Below are 22,946 nucleotides of genomic sequence, written 5' to 3' on the forward strand. Positions count from 1 at the left end.
GTGGAGAAACTTGGAAAACAGGAGCTGATGAGAGAGGGAGGATGGATGGCAGATGATCAGTGGGGCATGTCCAAAGCAAATAGCAGAGTGGTGTGGCCTTTTGGGTTGCTTGTTAAGCCCACAGATGTGTGTGCATTTTTGTGTAACAGCTGTATAGTTAGGGTTGTCTGCAACAACATGAACAAGGGAGATCAGGCGTGCACTCACCTGTAAAACCCTGTGAGATAAATAATCAAAGTGGAGAACGTGTGTTGTTCCCCCCACATGTTTCTTGATTTTTTTTAAACATTTGTGATGTGTAAAATCTACATATGTTCAAAATTATTTAATTTTCATCCATTTTGTGGCTGATGTCTATAATGTTTACAGATGCCGTGGTGAGAACAGGGAACAGGTGGAAGAGAACATGGAGAGGTGACCATATGCACTAAAAAAAGAAATGAAAGTCAGCTTTGGTTTGACAGAGTACATGAATGAGAGGGAGGTCAGTGGAACAGTGAGGCTACAAGGAGCAGAGGTCACAAAGGTGCAGGACTTCAAATATTTAGAGTCCACTGTCCAGGAAAATGGGGAATGTGGTAAAGAGGTGAAAAAGAGTCCAGGCAGGATGGAGTGGATGGGGAAAAGTTTCAGGAGTGTTTGTGACAAAAGAGTGTCAGCAAAAGTCAAAGGAAAAGTTTACAAGACCAGCTATGTTGTATGGTCTGGAGACAGAGACACGGACAAAAAGACAGGAGAAAGAACAGGAAGTGGCAGAAATGAAGATGTTGAGTTTCTCCTTAGGAGTGACAAGGATGGATAAGATTAGGAATGAGATCATCAGAGGTACAGCACAGGTTGAAGAACTGGGAGATATGGTTTGGACACGTCCAGAGGAGGGACTGTGGGTATATTGGTAGAAATGCAGCTTCCAGGAAAAAGACAATGAGGAAGGCCAAAGAGGAGATGTATGGATGAAGTTCGAGAGGACATGGAGGTAGATGGAGTGAGGGCAGAGGATGCAGAGGACAGAGTGAGATGGAGGAGGATGACTCGCTGTGGCGACCCTTAAAGAGGAAAAAACCTAAAGAAGATGTGGGAAAAGTCAAACCCTTATTTTTATAAATGTCCCTAAATAAATGCATAATGTGTGATTGTAGCTGTGGAACATGTGAGGGGGCGGCTGGTGCTGTCAGAAAAGCTTCATTACAGCCAACAGAGATCCAATCAAACACCTGCTTAATCTTAAGTTATCATACAAATTAACTTGATTTATAAACTTAAATATATATATTTACTTATTTGGGCACCACAGTGGCTCCGTTGGTAGAGAGTTGTTGCCTCTCAGCAAAAAAAGAACATTGATCAAATCCCCGCAGGGGCCTTTTGGAGTGGAGTTTGCATGTTCTCTCCGTGCATGCGTGAGTTTTCGCCGGGTACTCCGGTTTCCTCCCACAGACCAAAAACATGCATGTTAGGCTGATTGGTAACTCTAAATTGTCCCTAGGTGTGAGTGAGAGAGTGAATGGTTGCCTTGTTCGTCTCTGTGTCCCTGTGATGGACTTGCAACCTGTCCAGGGTGTCCCCGCCTCTCGCACAGTGATTGCTGGATATAAGCACCAGTGACCCGAAAAAGAAGAAGTGGGTAAAGATAATTGGATTTTTTTGTTTATTATTTATTCATTCCTTTTGTATTTCTATTTTTTATGTTATTTCATGTTATCTAGAAAAGGGGTTGCTGTATCACCATCAGCACCCACTGTTCCCACAGCCTTGAAGGTGAATGGGTGACAGAAAGGGCACGTCCTTATGCAGGAACAACTGTTGTTTTATAAGGAAGCTAAATCTGGTCTGACAAGAAACCCAACAGAAGAGCCCGTGTAATGATTACAAGAACAACTTGGCATTGTCTTCAGGGTTAATCACAAATACAGTTTTTGCTGATGACGACCGGATGAGAGTTCATGTCGAGGCAGGTCAGAGACAAAGGACTGCAGAGTTGAGTTTCATGTGACTGAGTTGGATGTAAAACAATCAAAACGCTGAATGTGACCAAGAAAAATAGTTTTTTCTCAAAGGCGATTCTAACTCGAGGTCATTTTGAGTGGTAAAAAAAACAATTTGCACTCAATCTCGATCATTGTTATTACTTATAGTAACCTAATTTACAGGTAAATTTTCAATACAGTGAAACCAAATAAAAAATGACCTAGTTAAAAAAGAAAACAACAAATAAATGTAAACAAAATACAATCAAATGTGCATTTAACAAAGTTATTCGACTGATTCACTTGTGTGAGAAGTATAAGGTTGTAGCTAAATAAAAAAAACAAGGTAAACAAGATTTTTTATATATTTATTGCACAAAATTTCTATGTATGGTGCACACACTGCAATATGTACAAGCAATTACAGGAAGATGGGAAACCTAAAAAACTTTAGAAACCTCTTGATTTTAACCCCATCTTTTATAATGTAATAGAGATGTTGTATATCCCTTTGTATTGTAGTACAATATGAATCTCTTTGTGCTACATGACAATGAATTTTAAAAACTTTATAAATTAGGCTATTTAAATTCCATCTCAATGACAAACATTTGCATACTACATTGATACTAAGGTGTAATTTAATCATTTAAGTTAATGATTTTCCCCTCAATATCTGTGTTGTTTTGTGTGGGGTGCCTGTAAGGTAGCAGCTCTTTTTGATTAGGCGGAGGGATATAATATCATTTAGCCTTTATGAATAACGTCTCTCCGGCGTCGTAATAACAAAAGCACAACTCAAAATAGGGCCTATCTCCGGTCACAGCCAATCAGTGACGAGCTCGCGCATGCCCCAACCAATGGCTGATCCCGGGACGCTCGCGCACAGCCGTTTGAAGGGCGGTCTTGCATAAGAAGGAAAGTATGGATCAGTCTCAGCGTCAGAGCTATGGAGGTAGTTAGCCATACATTTTGGGGGTTTAGGATAAAAGATTTAACATCATAAATGTTTTTGTTGTTCCGTAAGTAAGACGCAGTTAAGTATTTTTAATTGGTTTAACTTTACGCATATACGAAACTTATAATCAGCTCGTGCTGGTGTGCTTTTGAGTAATTAAGTAGTGAAAGTTATCAATACTTCATGGCTTTGATAGCGACTGACCCGAGCTTCAAACCGAACGGGACGTCGGTGATTTATAACAGAGTCGGAGCAGGAAAAGACGTGATGCAAGTCCATTTGAACGGATTTAAAACTAACAAAATGCAGCCCAAAGAAACCGACGGGCTGCCCAAAGCTTTCCTGCATAGTTTAAGGACTCTTTTTGACATTTTGGACGACAGCGGACGAGGCTACGTCCACATCTCGGAGATCGAGAGTCGCTGGCAGGGCGCAGACACGAGGGAGCTGCCGGGCGGAGTGCTGGGCTGCCTCCGGAGGGTCACTCCGCCGCACGGTTGTCTCACTTTTGAGCGGTTCGTGGCTGGGCTGCGGTACTCCATGCTCAATCCGGAGAATAGCTCCCACTTCAAGGCCCAGGCTGCTGTGCACCCTCTGCCACAGAGACCCGTCCCCGCATCGTGTGGCGTCGGACCTGTGGTGGAGAACAAGGTCCGCCCGCTGGGACCGAGCAACGTGACGAACACCCAGCAGCAGCACCGGGGGTCCTCTCTGCAGAGCCGGGCCAGGCCGGAGGACGGGCCCGGGTATCCCGCGTGTGGACAGGTGCGGTACGGCGCGGACTTCCAGAGATCCGGGCGGAGTTTGGAGCGGGTTCCTGTAGCTCCGGAGGATGGGGGTTACCGAACCGACCCGGTCCAACATGGCTCCAAAGCTGCACAGCCTCAGCAGAGCAGGATGAGGGCGATTGAGTCGCTGGCCCTGGAGTCCCCACAGCTCCATCAGGATCCATGTAAGTCTTCTGGCCAGGATTTCTTCTGAAATCTGTATTATTCTATTATAATTTACCAAATTCAATTAGATTAACAAAGTTGGGGAAGTTACTAACAGACTAATTTAATCTTTGTAATACTTTACAGTAAGGCTCCCCTTATAGATGGCTAATAAACAGTTTATAGATGCGTTATAAATTCCTCTATAAACACTTTATGAATATTAATAATTGTTTATTATGCATTAATTAAGGGTGACAGAGAGACAAAACTGATCAGTTTCTTGCTAAATAGTGAGCCAAATCTATTCACCTATATATTTAATCTAGAGTTGTTTTAACAGCCTGTTTTTAGAATTATTTTTTTTAGGCTATATTAGTTGTAGATACTTATATTAAAGTACAATATTATATGCTAAAGAAATAGGTGCTTATTGTGCTTACATGGTAGTAAGTTGGTGGGAAATGTTTAATATAACAACTCTAGATTAAATATGTAGGTGAACAGATTTGGCTCACTATTTAGCAAGAAACTGGTCGGTTTTGTCTCTGTCACCCTTAATTAATGCATAATAAACTGTTATTAATGATTTATAAAGTGTTTACAGAGGAATTAATAACATATAAACTATTTATTAGCCATCTATAAGCGTACCCATTTGTTTTGAACAAAAAGTATTTATTTTTTCATTTCTTTTACAGTTTTTTTAGTTTGCTTTTAGTGCCAAAGTTGCTTTGCATTGATTAATAACTTCCAGAATGCACCTTATGATGTATTACAACTAAATAAGTAAAATGTAATTGATTTTTTCTAATTGGCATTTTATAATATGTGACTTTATTGTATGATAACAAGAATTGTATTGACAACTTTGATTTAAATCTGAATCTAAATGAGTCAGACTTTGTTTGTATGTTGCCCTGAGATGACTTGTGTAAGTAAACTGAACTGAATTAAATATATTTTTAATTCATCCCCCAGCAGGGAAATTCACAGTATTGCAACAAAAGTAGCAATGACGATATATAAAAAAAAAAGATGGAAGAGCTTCTCAGTTGCACCACATGTCGTTGTTAAATTTTCCCTAGCTGTGCATCACTTTCATAATCTCATTGGATGCACTGAACCATGTTGTCCACAGAAGTGTATATGTGCAGAGATGTTGCATGTCAGCACTGGGTCACGTAGCTGGAGTTTTATGGGTAACAATAGCACAAAGGATGGGAGCCCTCAGCAGAACCTCAGTGAGGCTCAGTAGGAGCGACCGTTGGATCCTGACACTTCTCATGTATCAGTATTATGTCACAGCTTAAACAGGGCCGGGTTAGCAGCCCGTGTACAAATCATGAGTCTCCAGTTGAATAATTGCTTTTGTTAACCCCAGACAAGGTCAGAGATCATGTCAGGAATTGCACAAATTGTGTGTTTTCCTCCAAGAGGGAGCTTGCAGTTTTATGTATCCTCTCCAGTAGGAAAAATGAGTCGCGCTCATTTTTGCCCCACTTGAGTTTGGAGGATCTCCCGTACTTGCCCCGTTATTATCTTGTTTATGTATATAGGTTGTCAAAGCATTTCTGTTTTACTCTCACATTGCTTCATTTGTCTCTCACATGCACACTCGTACTTGCTCAGCTAGACTCAGAGTTTGATTTGTCCTTGTAAACTCAGGCCTGTCTGGAATATCCAAATAGACTTTCTCTTGCTATCTCTGTCCTGCCCTCAGGGCGTTCACTGCTGAAGCCACTCGAGCTCAGGACAGAGTTGGTTTTCTCATGGATAGATGCATGGATAAGGTTTGTTTCATAATGCTGACACAGGGGAGGAGTATAAGGCATTTATCTCTTATTATTTTTCTGCTCTACGTTTTTTTACTTCTCCGATATAATAGGAATACATACATATACTTTCTAAAATACAACCTACAAGAAACATCACAATGCAACTTTTATAAACATCTTATTTGTCATTTAAAGCTTTCTAGATCGTTTCATCCAGTTATGCTTATGTTGTAGTTTTATAACTATTGCAAGTTTGTTTTTTTCCTCATCTTGTCATCCTGCACAAGGATCAGCTGTGCAATCTAACCTCTCCTGGTTTTGGCAGGAAGCAGGGTGTCATGTGACGTGTCCAATGGCCTCAGCAACTCTGAAATGAATCTTTGGCACCAAACAAACTCACACATTTGATTGTTTTGGTCAGTGGTTGTTTGTATTTTGAAGTTATGCGGCTCAGAATAAAATTATAGGGTTGCTTTCAATCCCTAAAACGTTAGGCAGCACTTCAGATTTGCATTCTCTGACCATGAACTTGAGTTTATTTCTCAGTACCAGTGCCCTGACTCATGTTTCTGCAGTTTAATACAACAAATCTGCAGCAGATGAGTCCTTTAGCTGCAGTTGTCCACATCTGCATGCTGATGTTTGCTGTTTTGGACTGAAACATTCAGTTGTTACACATCAGCATGAAGTTTGGGAGTTTAAATAGCTACAATTTAGACTGACTATCATAAAACCATGGACATCAGTTGCTCTTATAATCTCTCACGTGCAGCCAAAATGTGTGGGTTTAGTCCAGATTACAGCTGACAGACCAGGGCTCAGTGACTCACCGCTGCAGTCATCACAAATTCCCTGCAAGCACTTTCTCTTTCAGCGTGTTTTGGGTTGAGGAAAGAAAGCACTAGCTGCGTTTACAGACTAATCAAAGTTAGATTGGTTTTATTTAAATGCTTTCAAAGAACTAAATTAAAAAATTTAAAAAAATCCCAAATACAAAATAAAACTTAGTTGTGCAAAAACCTTAATATGCTTCACAGCTCAGAGGCAACATGTTTTCCTCACAGTGGAAAAATACTTTTAAAAAGTAAGCCATTAGGGATCAAATATAAAAATTAATTAAAAAAAATCTAAAGCCAGATTCTGTGATGGCATGGAGTTGTTTAGAGTACTTGGCAAAAGTAATTTACATCACTGTGACGGTGACATTAACACAGAAAAGTGCATTTCAACACCACTTTCTGCACACGTTACACAGGTATGAGCAAAGTGGAGCATGAGTGTATAAATACTGGAATGTCAGCGATCCTGACCTGGCCCCATTAGAGAACACAACTCCCCAAATTCTTAATCTTCAGGAATTCTTCATACCACACTCTTTTAGTGTTTTGAGAGAGAATGAAGCAGTAAAACATTTGTATAAACACATTTTTGGATTGTATGACAGAACCTAATTTGGGATTATACTTTGATTTTTTTTTTCCATAAATCTTGTTTTGTTCTAGTTTTGAAGTTGCTTTTTTAATTTTTTTTATTTAAATACTCATGGTCATTTTTGTACACTGTTCGTTCAGTCGTCCACTTCACACCAGCATCGTTATCCAAGCGTTTGCAGGAGTGTTTTATTTCAAATAACATTTTTTTTTGCTTTCATAATCGTGTCTCAGAGAATGAAATGTTCAGAGCCAGAGATATAATAATAATAATAATAATAGTCAATGAGCCTCAGGTTTTTCCACGTATTTTCTTCTGCTTCACTGAACTTATCTCAGACAATCAAATCAGGAACAAGGAAAAACTGTTTTGCTCCTGTAATAACACTCTTTCAAACAGTACAGCGCCCTCTTGTGGTACGACATGCAAACTAAATGAATTAGAGTCAGAGTCAGAGTCAGAGTCAGAGTTTCTTTATTGTCATTCGCACCTCATGTGGTACATGTGGTGGAGCGAAATTATGTACACAAGGTCCCAGTTACATCCAACAATAAAATGTATAAGAAAAACAGTAATAACATCTAAGATATGAACTAAGAAAAACATCAACTAAATATACACTAAGCACTCATAACATAAAACATTGAACATCAGCAATTAGCAACATTAGCAATTCAAATGAAGGTTTTGTTAGTTGTTCACATTATTTAAACAAAAACAAAATGTGACAAAAGGCAGAGGATGCAGATGTTTGATCCAGCACACAGCTGTACATTTATTCTTTTGGAATAATACATATTTTTGTCCATGACTTTGTTGCACAGTAAGGGTTTCTGATTCATATATTACTTTACATGATGCCGTGTAATTCTAATGTCTGACATTAATGTGCCAATAAAGTAATGTCTGTTAACCCATATGCTTGCATTCCAACACATTTCAGTGTCTTTGAATTGATCAATTGTGCAATAAATCAAATATTGGTTATTAATGAGGGTTATACATTTTTGTCTTTACAGTTGAGTTGAGCCAGGATTACGGAGTGCAGTGTTGAGACGTGTTTGTTCTCTTTCTGTCCAGGCGTTGTGAAATCAGGTTTACCGAGATCTCAGAGTGAATCAGCGACAGGCTTTAGTGGAGGTTCCAGACGACATGGGCGGAGTCGGGAGGAGCAGAGGAGGCATACCATTTCCAACGGAGTGGATTATGAAATGGTTAGTGTATGAACACACACCCTCACTTACACAGAGCTTTACTGTGCTGTTGGTGTTTATATGTGCGGCAGAGTTAGGACAGATAACTTCGTATCAAGCCTTTTAACTTTTTAAACCAAGAATATTTGTCCTCATTATAATTTGACTAACTCAAGTCGATTTCAAATGTGCATAAATTATTAAATACTTTATATTTGTACGTTTCTAAAGGTGCCAAACTCTTTATTATGAACACTGGCAGTGTTTGTGTGAAATACTTCATTCGTTAATCGATTCCATTTAATAACATAGTTTTTATAAAAACAACAAACAGTGATTTGTTTTGTTCTTAATTTTTGTTCGGTGCCATTTATTGTTTCAAATAAATTTTCCAAAAATGTAGTTAAGAATTAAACAGTATTCAAATATTAATAAGTGTAAATAACTATAAAAATGAGCTTGCGGTACTGATTTAAAAAAAATATATACATTTTAAATATTGCACATGCAAAAACAACAAGGATCTTCACGTGGCTCACTTAAATACTGCACTTTATCTCTTAGATTGTTGATTAAACTAATTTTATGTTTTTTTAATAAAAAGTGCTTTTAATTTTTTATCTATTTATATTGACCAATCGTTTCATTGTAAACAAATCCCTAACTTCCTATTTGTGCTGCTTTGGTAAAAGTATAAAGCACTTTTCACAGAAATATTATCACAATAGCGTGTATATTTAATTTGAACTATGTACAGTTATAAATAAAAATACACATACATTTACACATGTAAGCATAAAAGATATATGTAAAGTATAAAAATACCTGTGTCTAACTAAAAGTCTGCTTATAGAAAATGTATTTAAATAATTTATTTTTGATGTAGAAACTGAATCTATGTAAAAGACGGGACTTTTTTTTTTTTTTTTTTTTTTTCAAATGTATTTTTAGCATTTTAAGTAGCTATTCAAGATTTATGAGCTAGATTGTATTTTTACTGAACAACAACACATTTCTTGTAGCAATAGACAGATGTTCAAAATGAGATTTGCTGTGAACTTTATGGTTCTTTTAATTGACTTTAATAGTTTTTCACTGGCTATAAAGCAGAAACTCTGGTTAGACATTCTGAGAGGGAAACAAAACCCTGTTTGAACTTGTTTTAGGTTCACGATAAAGAATAAAGTTGAAGAGATAGACGTCTACATGTTTTGGACCAGACATGTTGGGAAAATGTGTAAACAAAACAATTAGTGTATAGAATTAGAAAAATATAGTTATAAATATGAATACACAAACATTTACATATGCGTAAAAGATATATATGTATGATAAAGTGTAAAGCAGTGAAAAGTAATTCCCAGCACAGGTTTTTTTTTTTTACTTTCACACAAATTCCCCTCCCATCCCTTTGCATCCACCCCACTCCTGCCGGCCCCCTCTCTGACCCTCCCACCATCCAGCAGAGCTCGGGCCTCCTCTGGCTTTTTGTCTTTCTCCCTGCTTCATCATTTCTCACTCTTTCCAGCTCCTATCCCTCTTTCTTTTCTGTGTTCGTCTCCGTCTCTTCTCCTGGTTTCTGTGTCTGGAGAGGAGAACATATTGACTCCCCTTCATTCCTGCCCCATCTCTCCCCCCCCCCCCCCCCCATCCCTCTCACCCTGGCCAACTTGGCCCACTGCTGTCCTGATGGTAGTGAGCCGGGTCGGGCCCAGGGGCCTGGTAGAAGTAGAGGACTCGCTTTGCTCGGCCGGCCCAGCCTGGACGGCTGTGTGGGCTGCCTACACCACCGTCTTCATCCCCCTCAGCAACAGCCTGTACAGCAGCAAGGCTCTGCACTTTTTCCTCTGGGTGAGTAGGCTGAGGGCGAGATATCTGGGGAGGGAATCCTGGAAATGTTTATGGAGAATAGATGGATTTAAATATTGCTTTTATGAAGAGTATTTCAATATGTGCATCCGGTTATTCTGATGAATTGTTGTGACAGTTCAGACAATGCAGGAAGTAGGAGGCTGTGATTTGTTTGTTGGACAGGGTTATGTTGTTGCCGTTATTCTAGAAACTTAGAGACGTGTGTGTTGGTTTATTCCCATGTTGTGGAGTGTGCACCACATTTGAAATAAGAAAGTAGATGTTTCAACACATTTCTTGTAGGAAAATAAAAGGGATTTGTTATTTAGTGACTACTTTTCCCTCCATTAAAAAAACAGTTCTCTGCTGCTGGTTAAACTTATTATTATTTTATTTATTTTTACATAAAATGCACTTAAACATGAATATGTTGCTCAAAAAGAATCCCGGGGAACTTTTAAGGATTCGTTGCCTTCAAACTGACCGTGTTCACAGGATTCAGTGAGAGCAGAAACATGTGAGATGATTCAGCAAAAACAGTTTCTGCTTGTTTATAACTTAAATAACTTGGAAAAAAAACTTGACTGTCAAGAACGGAGATAATTAAATACTTCTCTATTATTCTGAGACACTTTTTAGACTAAATAACGATCCATTGTTTATTTCATTTAACCTGTTCTGTTCTTTGTACCAAAGCTCCACGGCCTGTTTGATTTGGTGAAAGAGTTTGTGCAGTGGGTGTCTTGTTGTTAGGTGTGCTTTGTTGTTTTTATTTCTGTCTGTTTAATTGAGTAGACGAGCACAGAAACCCACATGCACTTTTTTCCACAACTTCATCCCTTTGATGCCCTACATCCTCCCTGTTTTCTCTTCTTTGCTCCTTTCTTCTATTTGTTTGTCCTCCGTGTGGCTCAGCCCACATTCATGCAGCCTGACACTGGGTCTCGTTTTGTTCTTGGCAAAGACCCCCGACTCCCTCGTTCTCTTTGTCTGTAAATGCCTTGTTTATGGCTTTTTCGGAAGGAGCTGAAAAAATGTTGCAGGGGTTGGATTGTGGTCTCGCATCGGGCCATGATCGCAGCGTTTCTCTGACTCAATGAGTTATGACCAGTGGAATGTAGCGAGCAGCTCAGGGACGATGGATGGACAGAAAAATGACACACCACGTGGCTGAATGCCAGCAGTGAGGCCTGGACTGAAGCAGTGTACAACATGGACAGCCTGGTCAGCACAACTCAATCTGCAAACACACACACATATTCTCTCACACATCTCTCTTTCACAGACACACACTGGGGTGGCCATAGTTGAAGTGGAGCCACTGTTTACCCCTTTCTTAGGTTGCTGTGTGGTTGCCATGACGCCGGACTCATTTCTCCTCTAAACCTTGCTCAGGACAGGAAAGAGTTTAACACTATTGGTGCGGCGCCATTGTCTCATCCAGAGGAGTGTGCTGCAGATGCCCTGCAAAAAAACGAGTGTGTCTACAAACTTTGTTGGTGGAGCGACATCTTTGATTAGATTAAACCTTGGCAGCAATTTAACGACGGCATAAGAAACTTCAAAACATGATCAAATCACAGAATGTGGCTCCAAGCACAACGTTTTCTGATTTAAATTCATTCACCTCCGTCCTGTCACTTGTGCTTCACTTTTCATCTCTCGCAGCTGAAGCAAATGAAAGAGCTGGAGCAGGAGAAGGACTCCCTGCTGGCAGGCCTGGAAGTGGTGGAGCGGGCCCGGGACTGGTACCAGGGCCAAATCCACAACGTCGCAGAGAGACAGCGACAGGTCGGACAGAGTTCTCAATGTACGGTAAGGCCCGCTCGAAAGAAGCAAAAACAGAGGATGCTTACATGAACCTGGAAAACGTAAAAGTCTTAACAGGTATAGCAGATGTTTATTATAATAAAAAATAAAACTTAGCATCACCAGTTTATAAATTACATCCATCCATTATATTTTACCCACTTCTTCCATTTTGGGTCACGGTGCCCATGTCCGTCAATCACTGTGCGAGGGGCGGGGTACACCCTGGACGGGTCGCAAGTCCATCACAGGGCTTTATAAATTATGATGCGTAAAAAAAAAAAATTATGAGCAGAAATAGTCCCTTCTTCTCTTATATTACATTAGTTCTCTGTTAATTTAGTTTGTTTTGTTCTTCAGGACTTCTTCACAGAAGCTAGCCAGAGTCGCATGAATGTTCTCATTCCCAAATTACAAGACGTCAGCCGCTGCCTTAATGACCTGATTTCCTGCCCTGGAATGGTGAGTGCTAAGTGTTCTTAAATATGATTTTACTTTGTTCTAGGATTTAAAATAAGCTTCTTATTCTTAAATTAAAATTATTTATCACAGTAGCTACCAGTAAATAACAAAGTGTGTATTTTAGGTAGATTAAAATCTTTGTTCCTGGCAGAATCACAACCATGTTCGGTTTTATGGGAGTTCAATATCAGATCCAAACTTACCACTTGCAAACCTTCAAGATCACAGAGTAGATTTGTACTCCTTAAATAAAATAACAAGTTGAGTTTCTTTTAATAATTGATTTTATGTGCTAAAAACGTTTGGTCTTTCAGAGAAGTCTCCTCTGAAAGACCAAAGTTCATGCTCATTAATCCAGGTAAAATCCAGCAATGTTCAGTCAGGTCATCTGGATGGTTTCTTTTGTCACTGGGACGTTTCATCTGAAGGACTTCTTCAGTCTGAGGAGTCCACCAAACCATGGTGTTGTCCCCAAAAGATGGTCCCGGATGCCATCACCAGCTGTTTGCGGGATTCAGTTTGGTTTGGTGGACTCCTCAGACTGAAGAAGTCCTTTGGATGAAGGATGAAATGTCTCAGCAACAAAAGAAACTGTCCAGATGACCTGACTGAACACGGTTGGGTCTCCTCTGAAAGGTTGTCATTTCATACAGGAGTTCCAAACAAATCCGACCAAACCCACAGAAAAATTAGCAAAAATAAACTTATAATTTGTTTAATCTTATATTAATAATCCAAAACTGTGTGCTAGAAGCAGAATATGTGTTACCTTGAAATATTAGAAAGAAGTCGAAACATTTATTTAACTATTGTTTTGAAAATAATGCAAACTTGAATACTCTGGAAACCTGGATGGAAAGTATTTATTATAAAACTTGTTAGGTTTCTAACAAAGCAACGTCTGGTAAAGATGATATTTAACAACTAATGTGTGGGTTTTCCTTTTCCACTGTGTTTTTTTAGCCGTCTTTTCCTTCGGGTGGTGCTCCGACTGCAGTGCTGTCCACTAACTCCCAGTCTCCAACCCCAGCACCCCCTCAGGCCATCCAGAGGCTGAAGGACCAGAACCGACTTCTCACTCAGGTTCAACACAGTCCCTTTCTCTTCCAACGAAGAACTAATAATATTCACGCGCCCAAAGTGCCCCCCTTTAATCGCTCTCCTTTTCTGCTCCTGCAGGAGGTGACAGAGAAGAGTGAGCGGATCGCACAGCTGGAGCAGGAGAAGTCGGCCTTGATAAAGCAGCTTTTTGAAGCTCGCGCTCGCAGCGCTCAGGACACCAGCACCTTGGATTCCACTTTTATCTGAAACAGCTCATCATCAGCGCCAAGTGTCAGACGGGAATCATAACGAAGTCCTGTCAACGTATGCGTGCTGGTCTGGAGGAGAACTGAACAAGACAAGTTTACCCAACTGACCATTTATGACATTAATGCACCTTTAGTAGATATACAACACACCAGGACCCTCCACTACAACAGGATTCAAAGCATGCACTACCTGGATATGATCAGTTCTGACCTGTGCGACCCAAATGAAAAGCTCTTATTTTCCTGCCTGATCGAAGCTGAAAGACTGAAGCACTCATGAACTCAGGCAGGTCCCATGATTCCAATCACTCCATTTCTTGCTGGATTGCAGCATCAACAAAATCTCCTGTCCCTCTCCTAAAAGACTTATTTGTACTCTTGCTGCTCAACCGCACAAAGAACAGATCATGAACTTAACGTAGCACAAACAGCTATTGGCCAGTGAGGAATATTTTGTGTTGGAATGAAATGCCATACTTCTGCAGATGAAAACAACCAGCTGCACCCACTTGCTGTGACCCATCAGATACGCATTTTTTTTCCAGTTTGATACTTTTAGAAGACTTTTTTTTTCTTTCCTTTCTCTTCGTGTACATTTGTTGTATTTTTTTTTCTAGTTTTTGCAGTGTTTTTTCACTAAGGAATTACATAAATGGTTTTCTGTATTTTATATTAGCCTGTTTCATATTGAGACTTTCTTTAGTTTTCACAGGTGAGTTGAGAAATGAATCAGTTTGGCCCTTTCAAAGAACATTGTCTATAACACTTATCTCACTTATCTGTAACGATGTAACTATTACCTCGATTAATACATCGAACATGCATTCAAAAGACTCGTCAGTACTTGCTCTGGATTCCCTGGACAATAACCTGCCCCCAAAAATGTACATATATACCGTATTTTTTGGACTATAAGGCGCATTAAGCAAAACAAAACAGATATAAGTCAAACTATTCAACTCATTCACAATAACCACATAAAATCGGTTCGAGATCAGTGAACACAACCAAAATTAATACATAAAGTGCACCTGATTATAAGGCTCACTGTTGATTTTAAGTGCACCTTATAGTCTGAAAAATACGGTACATTTTTGCCATGACTCCTGTGGTGGCTGTAACCTTTCAGGGCCGCGGTGAACTCGTTAAAACGTCTCAAACGTGAAAGGAAAGCTGGACGGGCAGTCTACAGCTGTGAAAGATGCAAGAGAGACGGACTTGAGAAATCTGGGAGTTTGCACGTTGAAGAAAGCTGTGAAGAATGATCGATGGCGCTGTGAGACGATTCTGATCCGTCAGGAACAAAAACGGTTCAAAACTAAGCCATTGCTGTGGCTGCATGTTTACAGCTCAAAGTACGTTCCACCGAGGAGATCAGATGGGAACACCTGTATTATCTTCATATAAGGTTTTGTCAAATTAATCCTGAACACAGACGCTTTTAGATTTAAAACCATAAAGCCGTACAACGTTTACAGCCGTATTTAGTGGGTGAGTTGCAGTAGAAGGAAGATTTGTCTTAATGGTACTTCTGGGATGAAACTGGTACAGGGGGAAAATCAAAGTAAAAGCAGTGAAATAAAGAAATAAAGTCTAATTGGTTGTATTTAACGTATTCAGTGCATTTTTTTATTGCAGATTTCCTTCTCTTTACTGCGTCGTGAGCACTAAAATATCTTTGTCAAACAGTTTTACATGAAACACATCAGTGATTTCTGTCCTTATTTGTGTAATCCAGCCATTATTTTAAATTTTTTATTATTTTTCAGCTCCTGTTTCGGGCTGAAGTAGCAGGTTTTATGTTCGTATTTTAATTAATTATAGCTATTATTTAAAATTAGTTTTATTTAATTGCTTTTGTATAAGTGTTTATGTTTTAGTGTAGCGCTATGATCAAGTTTTACTTTTGCTAAATGAAAACCGCAGCAAAACCTGCAACATTCAAGCTCCACTTCATATTTATTGCTCTTTTATTCATATTAACATGTTAGATATTAAAAAATAACACTGAATATTTTACTCCTCAGGCTTTGCTTTCCTTGTTTTTGCTGCGCTCATGTATCTACTGTTAAAAATCTGCTAGATTTAATCATAACTATCACTTTGTTTAAACACGATTTCTCCATTTTGAACAGAATAAAGACCAAAGCATGAATACAAATCAAATATTTAGGCTCACAAGTTTCAATCAGTAGTGGGATTAATTTGCAGCTTCATAAAGTGCCATTGATCAATAAAACGAGTCACTGCTGCAAAATGTTGCCAACTTGTCTGCTTTAGACACACAAATGCAAATAAGCTCAAACACAAACAGACTAAAATAAATAAACCGGGGTTAAACCACGACAATAAAACCGTTCAAACAGCCTGAACTAACCTCAGAACGTCCCACTGTGACAAGTCCAACCAACATAGTCAAGAAGACAACATGGATGACAGAACCCTTGAGTTTAATAAAGCAACAGCGTTAACGGTGTTTGCTGTTGTTTTAGTGAATAGACTCCAAAGTGACTCCCACACTCCGCAGTCTTTTAAATGCGCTAAGATTTATGGTGAAAAGGTCAGAGGTCACAGTTTCCGAGTCATCAGACCTCAAAACACGTCGGCTTCATGTAACGTGTTACACAATGTTACAGTGAATTTAATCAGATATGGTTTTCAGGACGGTTGCATCAGTTGTTTACCGCCGATTTTCCGTCAGGTTTGTTGCATCATTGTCAATCAGTGTGAACGGAGTGCCACAACATTTCTGCTCCTTCCTCTTTAACCGCACTCGTTACTGTCGGATTTCATACCTTTTGCTGTTTTCACCGCTTTACCACCTTTTCGGTTGATAAAACCACGTTAGGTATTTCATGTCAAATCTGTTGGATGAACAGGGGTCAAACGGACACAATGGCGCCCAAGAGGAGAGCTTCAGCGTCTACAGCCGCAACTCAACGCTGTGATTGGACAATCTGACGTATCCGAGAAGTGCTGGGTCCTAATCCAAATGATGTCCAAGATACAGAGAGGAGATTTGCACTGAGCGTGGAAAACAGGATCCCATAGAACAGGTGAGTGAAACATCTGAGGGAGTCCATCAGTGGGTGAAGGTCTGAAGCTCCAGGCTGGATCATGTTCTTCAGCAGAGCAGGCTTTTGTTGCTGATCAGCTCATTTCCATGCCTTCCACAGTCATGCTGTTTTGTGTCGAGCTGAGTTTTGCATGAGAAGGAAATGAGCGGAGTTTTGAGTTGCAACAGTTCAAAGATCCCTTCATACCAAACTGGGAACCACTAACAGGTAGGAACTGCTGTTTTTAAGCGTAAAGGCTGTAGGAAAAAATTAAACTGAACAATTCACATCAGTAATTTAATCCACGCTTTAAACGACCATATGATCGTTAAAATTATTTCTCGGTTGTCACATGTTTGTTGATGTCACTGCATGTGAAACTTCACATTCCAAATACAAGAAGTAACAGTGCTGAATGTTTGCCTTTTTTAAGTTTACTGTTAAAATAAAATAAATTACAGTAGTTTATCAAAAAGATTGAACACTGTGGAAAAAAGTTATTATGAACCACCGGTGTTTCAGGGAAGTCCAGTATGTGTTGTAATATAAATTACTTACATACACACTGTGTAGTACATAAAATAAAAGCAGTTTATCAGCTTCAAATATTTTTTATCATAATTTTTTTTCTGCTCAGCATGAAAAATAATGAGGATAATAATGAAACTGTCACAGCAACAGGAAGATATTTTAAATAATAAATATAATTTTAAAAAGACAGCATTATTAGTGCAATTCTGAACATTAGGGAAAATGGTTAAAACCTTAACATCATAATAAAAATATGTATTACAGCCATTTAGTGTTGAAAATTGGGGGGGAAATTTAATACCGAACATTTTCCTCGCTCAGACTTGGATGCTGAACCTTTTAAACTTTCTAAACTTTCTAAACTCTGATGATGATCTCAGACTTTCTTTTTGTTCTGCTTTCTATAGTTCAACTTTTTAAGTCTCGTCGGTGTAGATGAATTTTTGTCACAACTAACAGGGGGAACCAGTTTGTAAAAGTGACGTAACTTTTTTTTTTTCCAGTGGAATTCCCCAACAAATGCAAATAAGAAACAAAAGTTTAGGGATACCATTAGAAAATACATGAATAATAATAATACATTTTATTTGTATAGTGCTTTTCTAAATACTCATAAAGAGACTATATAATCACAAATAAACACCTGTTTTAATCAAACCTCTAATACTGTATGTATGCCTCTTTTACGACAGTCTATTGTTGTCGTTGTTATCCTCTGTTGTCATCACCGTTTGTTAAAGAAATCAGGTCTCTCTTGTAAATGAGTCTCCGAGGCTCAATGGGATTATAAATAAAGGTTGACTAAAATTAAAAAAACACTTTCATAGTGTGTTCTGGGCTATGGTCTAAAAGTAAAAGTATAATTAAAAAAAAATTACAAATTAAGATTTTTTTTTTTTACTTCAATGTTGTTTGTAACTGCCATCAATTTAAAAACTAATGGTAGGAAAAACATCATTTAAGTCTCACATTTATCTTGAGTTGTGATGGCTGCAGCACTGAATTAACACATCTTCAATAAGTATTCTACAGTAAAAGCATTGCACAAACATCTTGATTTAATATTTAACAGAATACATTATGTCGCTATAAATTACACTATGTAGTTAAAATATGTGGAAAAGCAAAGATGAACGGTTACTCCTCACATGTGAAACCTAATAGTTATGATTGCATAAAATTACCTGAACGTTGCATTAATTATGGATTTGTATGAACTGTGATGGCCTTTTCCTTTATATATATATATTTTTTAATGTTAAAGTGACAAAGAAGGAACTGAGGTTAGCATTTCTTAACCATTTAGAACATTTGAACAGCTTATGTGTGTCGCTGGGACTTCTGAGTGTTTTCAGCTGAAGAAATCAAAATCAGAATAAGCTTTATTATCATTGCACCGAGATACAACGAGAACATGTACGTACAGCCGTCCGAAAGATGGGCGGAGTGCACGAAGCTGCTGCTATAAAGCGCGGCTTTCTTATTCTTATTCAGAGTACAATTTTTAAAATAGAAAAAGGGACAAATATCATAAATCCAGTTATATGAAATGTCGGCGTCCTCGGTCAATAGAGGTAGACACATCCCCCCCCCCCCCCCCCCCCCCCCCCACCTACCCAGCCGCATGTTCGAGCAGATGAGGGTTCTCCAGGACCCTGTTGCTTTGTTGAAAAGAGTTTGTAATATACGTCGAAAGTCCAGTCGGTCAGATCCAAAACAGTAGTTTCCATTTCGGGAGATGTGTAAAAATAGGAGCTGCTCCGATACACAGACCGAAAGCAAAAAAGCAGGAGGAGAACAGGGAGCGGGGAGAACGTGTGCGCCTCGTTAGAGAGCTAGTGAAGAAAAAAAGAAAAGAAATGCAGAAAGACGACGAATAAATAATCTGACAGTAAACTTTAGGCGGCTGTGATGCCGTTTTATGGCTTGTGTTTTTTTATAACAGCTCATCCCAATAAGGTTTTTCCATTTATTTCACAGATCTTTATTTCTCAGGACAATCTGAACAGCCAGCATGGACTTTCCAGACTTCAACTCTTCTGCGCTCTTCATCTCTCACAGACCTTCAAACTTCAGTGGGAGGCAGACGGTCTATGAGAGCTGCAGAGAAATGCCCACAGTCCTCATCTGGTATCTCAGTCTGCAGTTTGCAAACATGTTCCTGGGCATCCCAGCTAACCTCATGGTCCTGTGGCTCATCCACAAGAACAAGAGTGACTCCTCCACCTTGGAAATCTTCATCTTTCAACTGGCTATTTTAGACGTGCTGTTTTGTCTTATCCCTCCCCTGGAGCTGGTTGACATCATTTTCCTCACTAGTGGCACCACCTGGTACATCCTGCGCTTCATCTACGGCATCAAAGACTTCTCGCCACTCTTTCTATCTTGCATCTGCCTGGACCACTACATGGCTGTGATCCACCCCATCACTTTCAATGCTCTTAAAGATCGCAAACACAGAACAGTCCTGGCCTTTCTGGTCTGGCTCATCATTCTGGTTTACGCCTCTGCTAAATGTGTGGGCAACATCCTCAACTTCGAGAAGGTCTTCACAGTGATGATCCTCACAGCGTTTGCTTTCATGGTGTTCTGTAACATAGCCATTCTCTGGGCCCTGCGACAGTCTGGGCCTGGCAGAGACACCATGCATCCTGTGAAGAAGAAAGCCTTTAGGACGGTTCTCATCATCCTGGCCATCATTGTGTTTAACTACTTCCCTCCTGTTGCCCTGTTCCCTTTCCAGGACCACTTCTCTCCTGACGTGTTTCGCTGCTACATTCACTATGTGGCCTTTGGCTTGATGGACTTCAGCAGCACCATTCAGCCTATACTCTACCTGTCCAAGGAGAAGCTTACATGGAGACTCTGCTGCTACCAGACGCAAACGGACACGGCAAAAAACAAGTAAGTCGTGCACTGATCATGCATCGCACACTGATGTTTTAGAATACAATTAAATACATATGTTCAATTTCCATTTCTACTTTTAGTTCAGAGCCACAAGGGGTCTGGACGATATCGTAGCTGTCATAGCGCATTAACCGGTTTCCGAAATGGAGGACCCTGGAGCAAAAACCCAAGAAAGAACAAGAACTTCCAAACTCCAGTCAGAAATGACTCAGCTGGAACTGGACCCAAGAACTTTTCTGCTATGAGGTGACCTCAAAACCAATGAGCAGCAGTAAAGGTCCATTACAGAAGACACTAACTCATGTTCTAACTTGATAGGATTTAAGTGAATAACCCTGGTACAGATGTCTTCTTAGGCTTTGGGGAACCTTTGTGTCACCTTTTGTTTTCTGGATGAACATACACTGAACAAAAATATAAACGCAACACTTGTTTTTGCTCCCATTTTTCACGAGCTCAACTCCTAAGACATTTTCCATGTCCACAACAGGCCTTTTTCTCTCAAATTTTGTTCACGAATTTGTATTAATCTGTTAGTGAGCACTTCTTTCCGGAGAAGATCCATCCACCTCACAGGTGCGGCATATTGAGATGCTGATTAGACAGCATTATACAGGTGTGCCTTAGGCTGACCACAATAAAAGGTCACTCTAAAATGTACAGTTTTATCAGACACGGCACAATGCCACAGATGTTGCAAGTTTTGAGAGAGCGTGCATTTAGCATTCTGACTACAGGGATGTCCACCAGAGCTGTTGTTCATGAATCAAATGGTAGGGGAACCCTGTATCTACTGTATATATGTATTTTTATTTATATGTGTATGTATATATGTATATGTACAATGCATATAAAAAACTAAAAAATTACATTTACGCAAGTATTCACAACCTATGCCATGAGGTTCAAAATTGAGCTCGGATACTGTTTCCACTGATCATCCTTCAGATGTTTCTACAACTTAAATGGAGTCCACCTGTGGTAAATTCAGTTGACTGGACTTGATTTGGAAATGGACACACCTGTCATCATAATGTCCCACAGTTGACAGTGCATGTCAGAGCACAAACACCTAGCATGAAGTCAAAGGAATCGTCTGTAGACCTCCGAGACGGTATTGTGTCGAGGCACAAATCTGGGGAAGGATACAGAAACATTTCTGCTGCTTTGAAGGTCCCACTGAGCCCAGTGACCTCCATCATTCGTAAATAGAAGAAGTTTGGAACGACCAGGACTCTTCCTAGAGCTGGCTGGTCATCTAAAATGAGCAATCAAGGGAGAAGGGTCTTAGGTCAGGGAGGTGATCAAGAACCTGATGGTCACCCTCTCAGAGCTCTAGTGTTCCTCTGTGGAGAGAGAAGAACCTTCCAGAAGAATATCCTGATGCATGCTCAATAATCCAGGTAGAAAAATCTAAAAAAGTTAATTCTGGTCCTCTGGACATTCAAAAATACATATTCACTGGCCTGTGAATAGCAAACAAACATTAGGGTGCTAACGATCCATCGTTAGGCTGACGGTCCTCCTTGATCATGTGAGCAGCTGGTTTTGGTTGTCAGCAGCAAACTGGTTGATCCACTATGAGAAGGTGCTATTTATAAGACTGAGCTGAATACAGCACCTCAGACTGAAGAAGCCTTTCGGATGAAAGACGAATGTTTCTACAATTTTTTTGTTTAGCTTTTTCTTTTCTTTTTTTTGAATGTCCAGAGGACCAGACTTAACATTTTTTAGACTTCCAGAAGAACAACCATCTCTGCAGCGATCCACCAATCAGGCCTGTATGGTAAAGTGGCCAGATGAAAGCCACTCCTCGTCAGGAGTTTACCAAAAGGTGAAGGACTCTCATTATTTGGTCTGATAAAACAAAGATTGAACTCTTTGGTGTGAATGCCAGGCATCATGTTCGGAGAAAAACAGACAAATACCATCCCTACAGTAAAGCATGGTGGTGGCATCATCATGTTTCGGGGATGTTTTTTAGCAGCAAGAACTAGCAGACTAGTCAGGATAGAGGGAAAGATGAATACAGAGACATCCTGGATGAAAACCTGCTCCGGAGCACTCTGGACATCAGACTGGGGCGACAGTTCATTTTTCAGCAGGACAATGACTCAAAGCACATGGTCAAGATCTAAAAGGAGTGGCTTCAGGAACGCTCTGTGAATGTCCTGAAGTGGCCCAGCCAGAATCCAGACTTGAATCTGACTGAACGTCTCGAGATATCTGAAAATGGCTGCACAGATGTTTCCCATCCAACCTGATGGAGCTTGAGAAGTACTGAAAGGAGAATTGGGGTGGGGGGTGGGGAGGACTACCTAAAGATAGGTGTGCTAAGCTTGTAGCATCATATTCAAAAAGAACAGGCTGTGATTGCAGCAAAAGGTGTATCAACAAATTTTAAAGCAAAGGCTGTGAATATTTAAGTAAAAGCTCAGTTTTCTATTTTTAATAAATTTGCTAAATTCTCACTCTTTTTTTAAATTGGCACAATAGGATATTGTGTGTAGAATTTTGAGGAAAGAGATTAATTTAATACAATTTGGAATACGGCTGTAACATAACAAAATGTGGAAAAAGTGAAGCGCTGTGAACACTTTCCGGATGAATTGTATTTATATATATAAATTAAATAAAAATACATAAATTTTATACATATATATATATATATATATATATATATATATATTTATTTATATAAATTAAATTAAAATATATAAATTATATATATATATATATATGTCTGTGTATTGTATGT

General features: G+C 39.4%; 2 protein-coding genes across 2 annotated transcripts; both read left to right on the forward strand.

Moving 5' to 3' along the window:
• Nucleotides 1–3,003: 3,003 nt before the first annotated feature.
• On the forward strand, nucleotides 3,004–14,279 carry sapcd2 (suppressor APC domain containing 2). Its single transcript, XM_037691759.1, has 6 exons — nucleotides 3,004–3,877; nucleotides 8,147–8,280; nucleotides 11,779–11,925; nucleotides 12,280–12,381; nucleotides 13,345–13,464; nucleotides 13,561–14,279. Exons 1-6 carry the CDS (start codon nucleotides 3,109–3,111, stop codon nucleotides 13,687–13,689), a joined length of 1,401 nt encoding a protein of 466 aa, XP_037547687.1. The 5' UTR covers nucleotides 3,004–3,108; the 3' UTR covers nucleotides 13,690–14,279.
• Nucleotides 14,280–19,292: 5,013 nt separating this feature from the next.
• On the forward strand, nucleotides 19,293–20,186 carry LOC119424537 (proteinase-activated receptor 3). Its single transcript, XM_037692022.1, has one exon. The coding sequence runs from the start codon at nucleotides 19,293–19,295 to the stop codon at nucleotides 20,184–20,186; it is 894 nt and encodes a 297-aa protein (XP_037547950.1).
• The last annotated feature ends 2,760 nt before the right edge of the window (nucleotides 20,187–22,946 follow it).

This window comes from Nematolebias whitei, chromosome 18, assembly GCF_014905685.2.
Source record: "Nematolebias whitei isolate Nwh7 chromosome 18, NemWhi1, whole genome shotgun sequence".
NCBI classification, from domain to species: domain Eukaryota; kingdom Metazoa; phylum Chordata; class Actinopteri; order Cyprinodontiformes; family Rivulidae; genus Nematolebias; species Nematolebias whitei.

What these genes read in the sequence shown, in the direction of transcription:
- sapcd2 (XM_037691759.1), top strand. Translation starts at nt 3,109, where the DNA reads ATGGCTTTGATAGCGACTGACCCGAGCTTCAAACCGAACGGGACGTCG. An exon ending in ACGGAGTGGATTATGAAATG is followed by an intron (nt 8,281 to 11,778) that starts GTTAGTGTATGA and finishes CATCTCTCGCAG; the next exon opens with CTGAAGCAAATGAAAGAGCT. An exon ending in GACAGAGTTCTCAATGTACG is followed by an intron (nt 11,926 to 12,279) that starts GTAAGGCCCGCT and finishes TTTGTTCTTCAG; the next exon opens with GACTTCTTCACAGAAGCTAG.
- LOC119424537 (XM_037692022.1), top strand. Translation starts at nt 19,293, where the DNA reads ATGGACTTTCCAGACTTCAACTCTTCTGCGCTCTTCATCTCTCACAGA.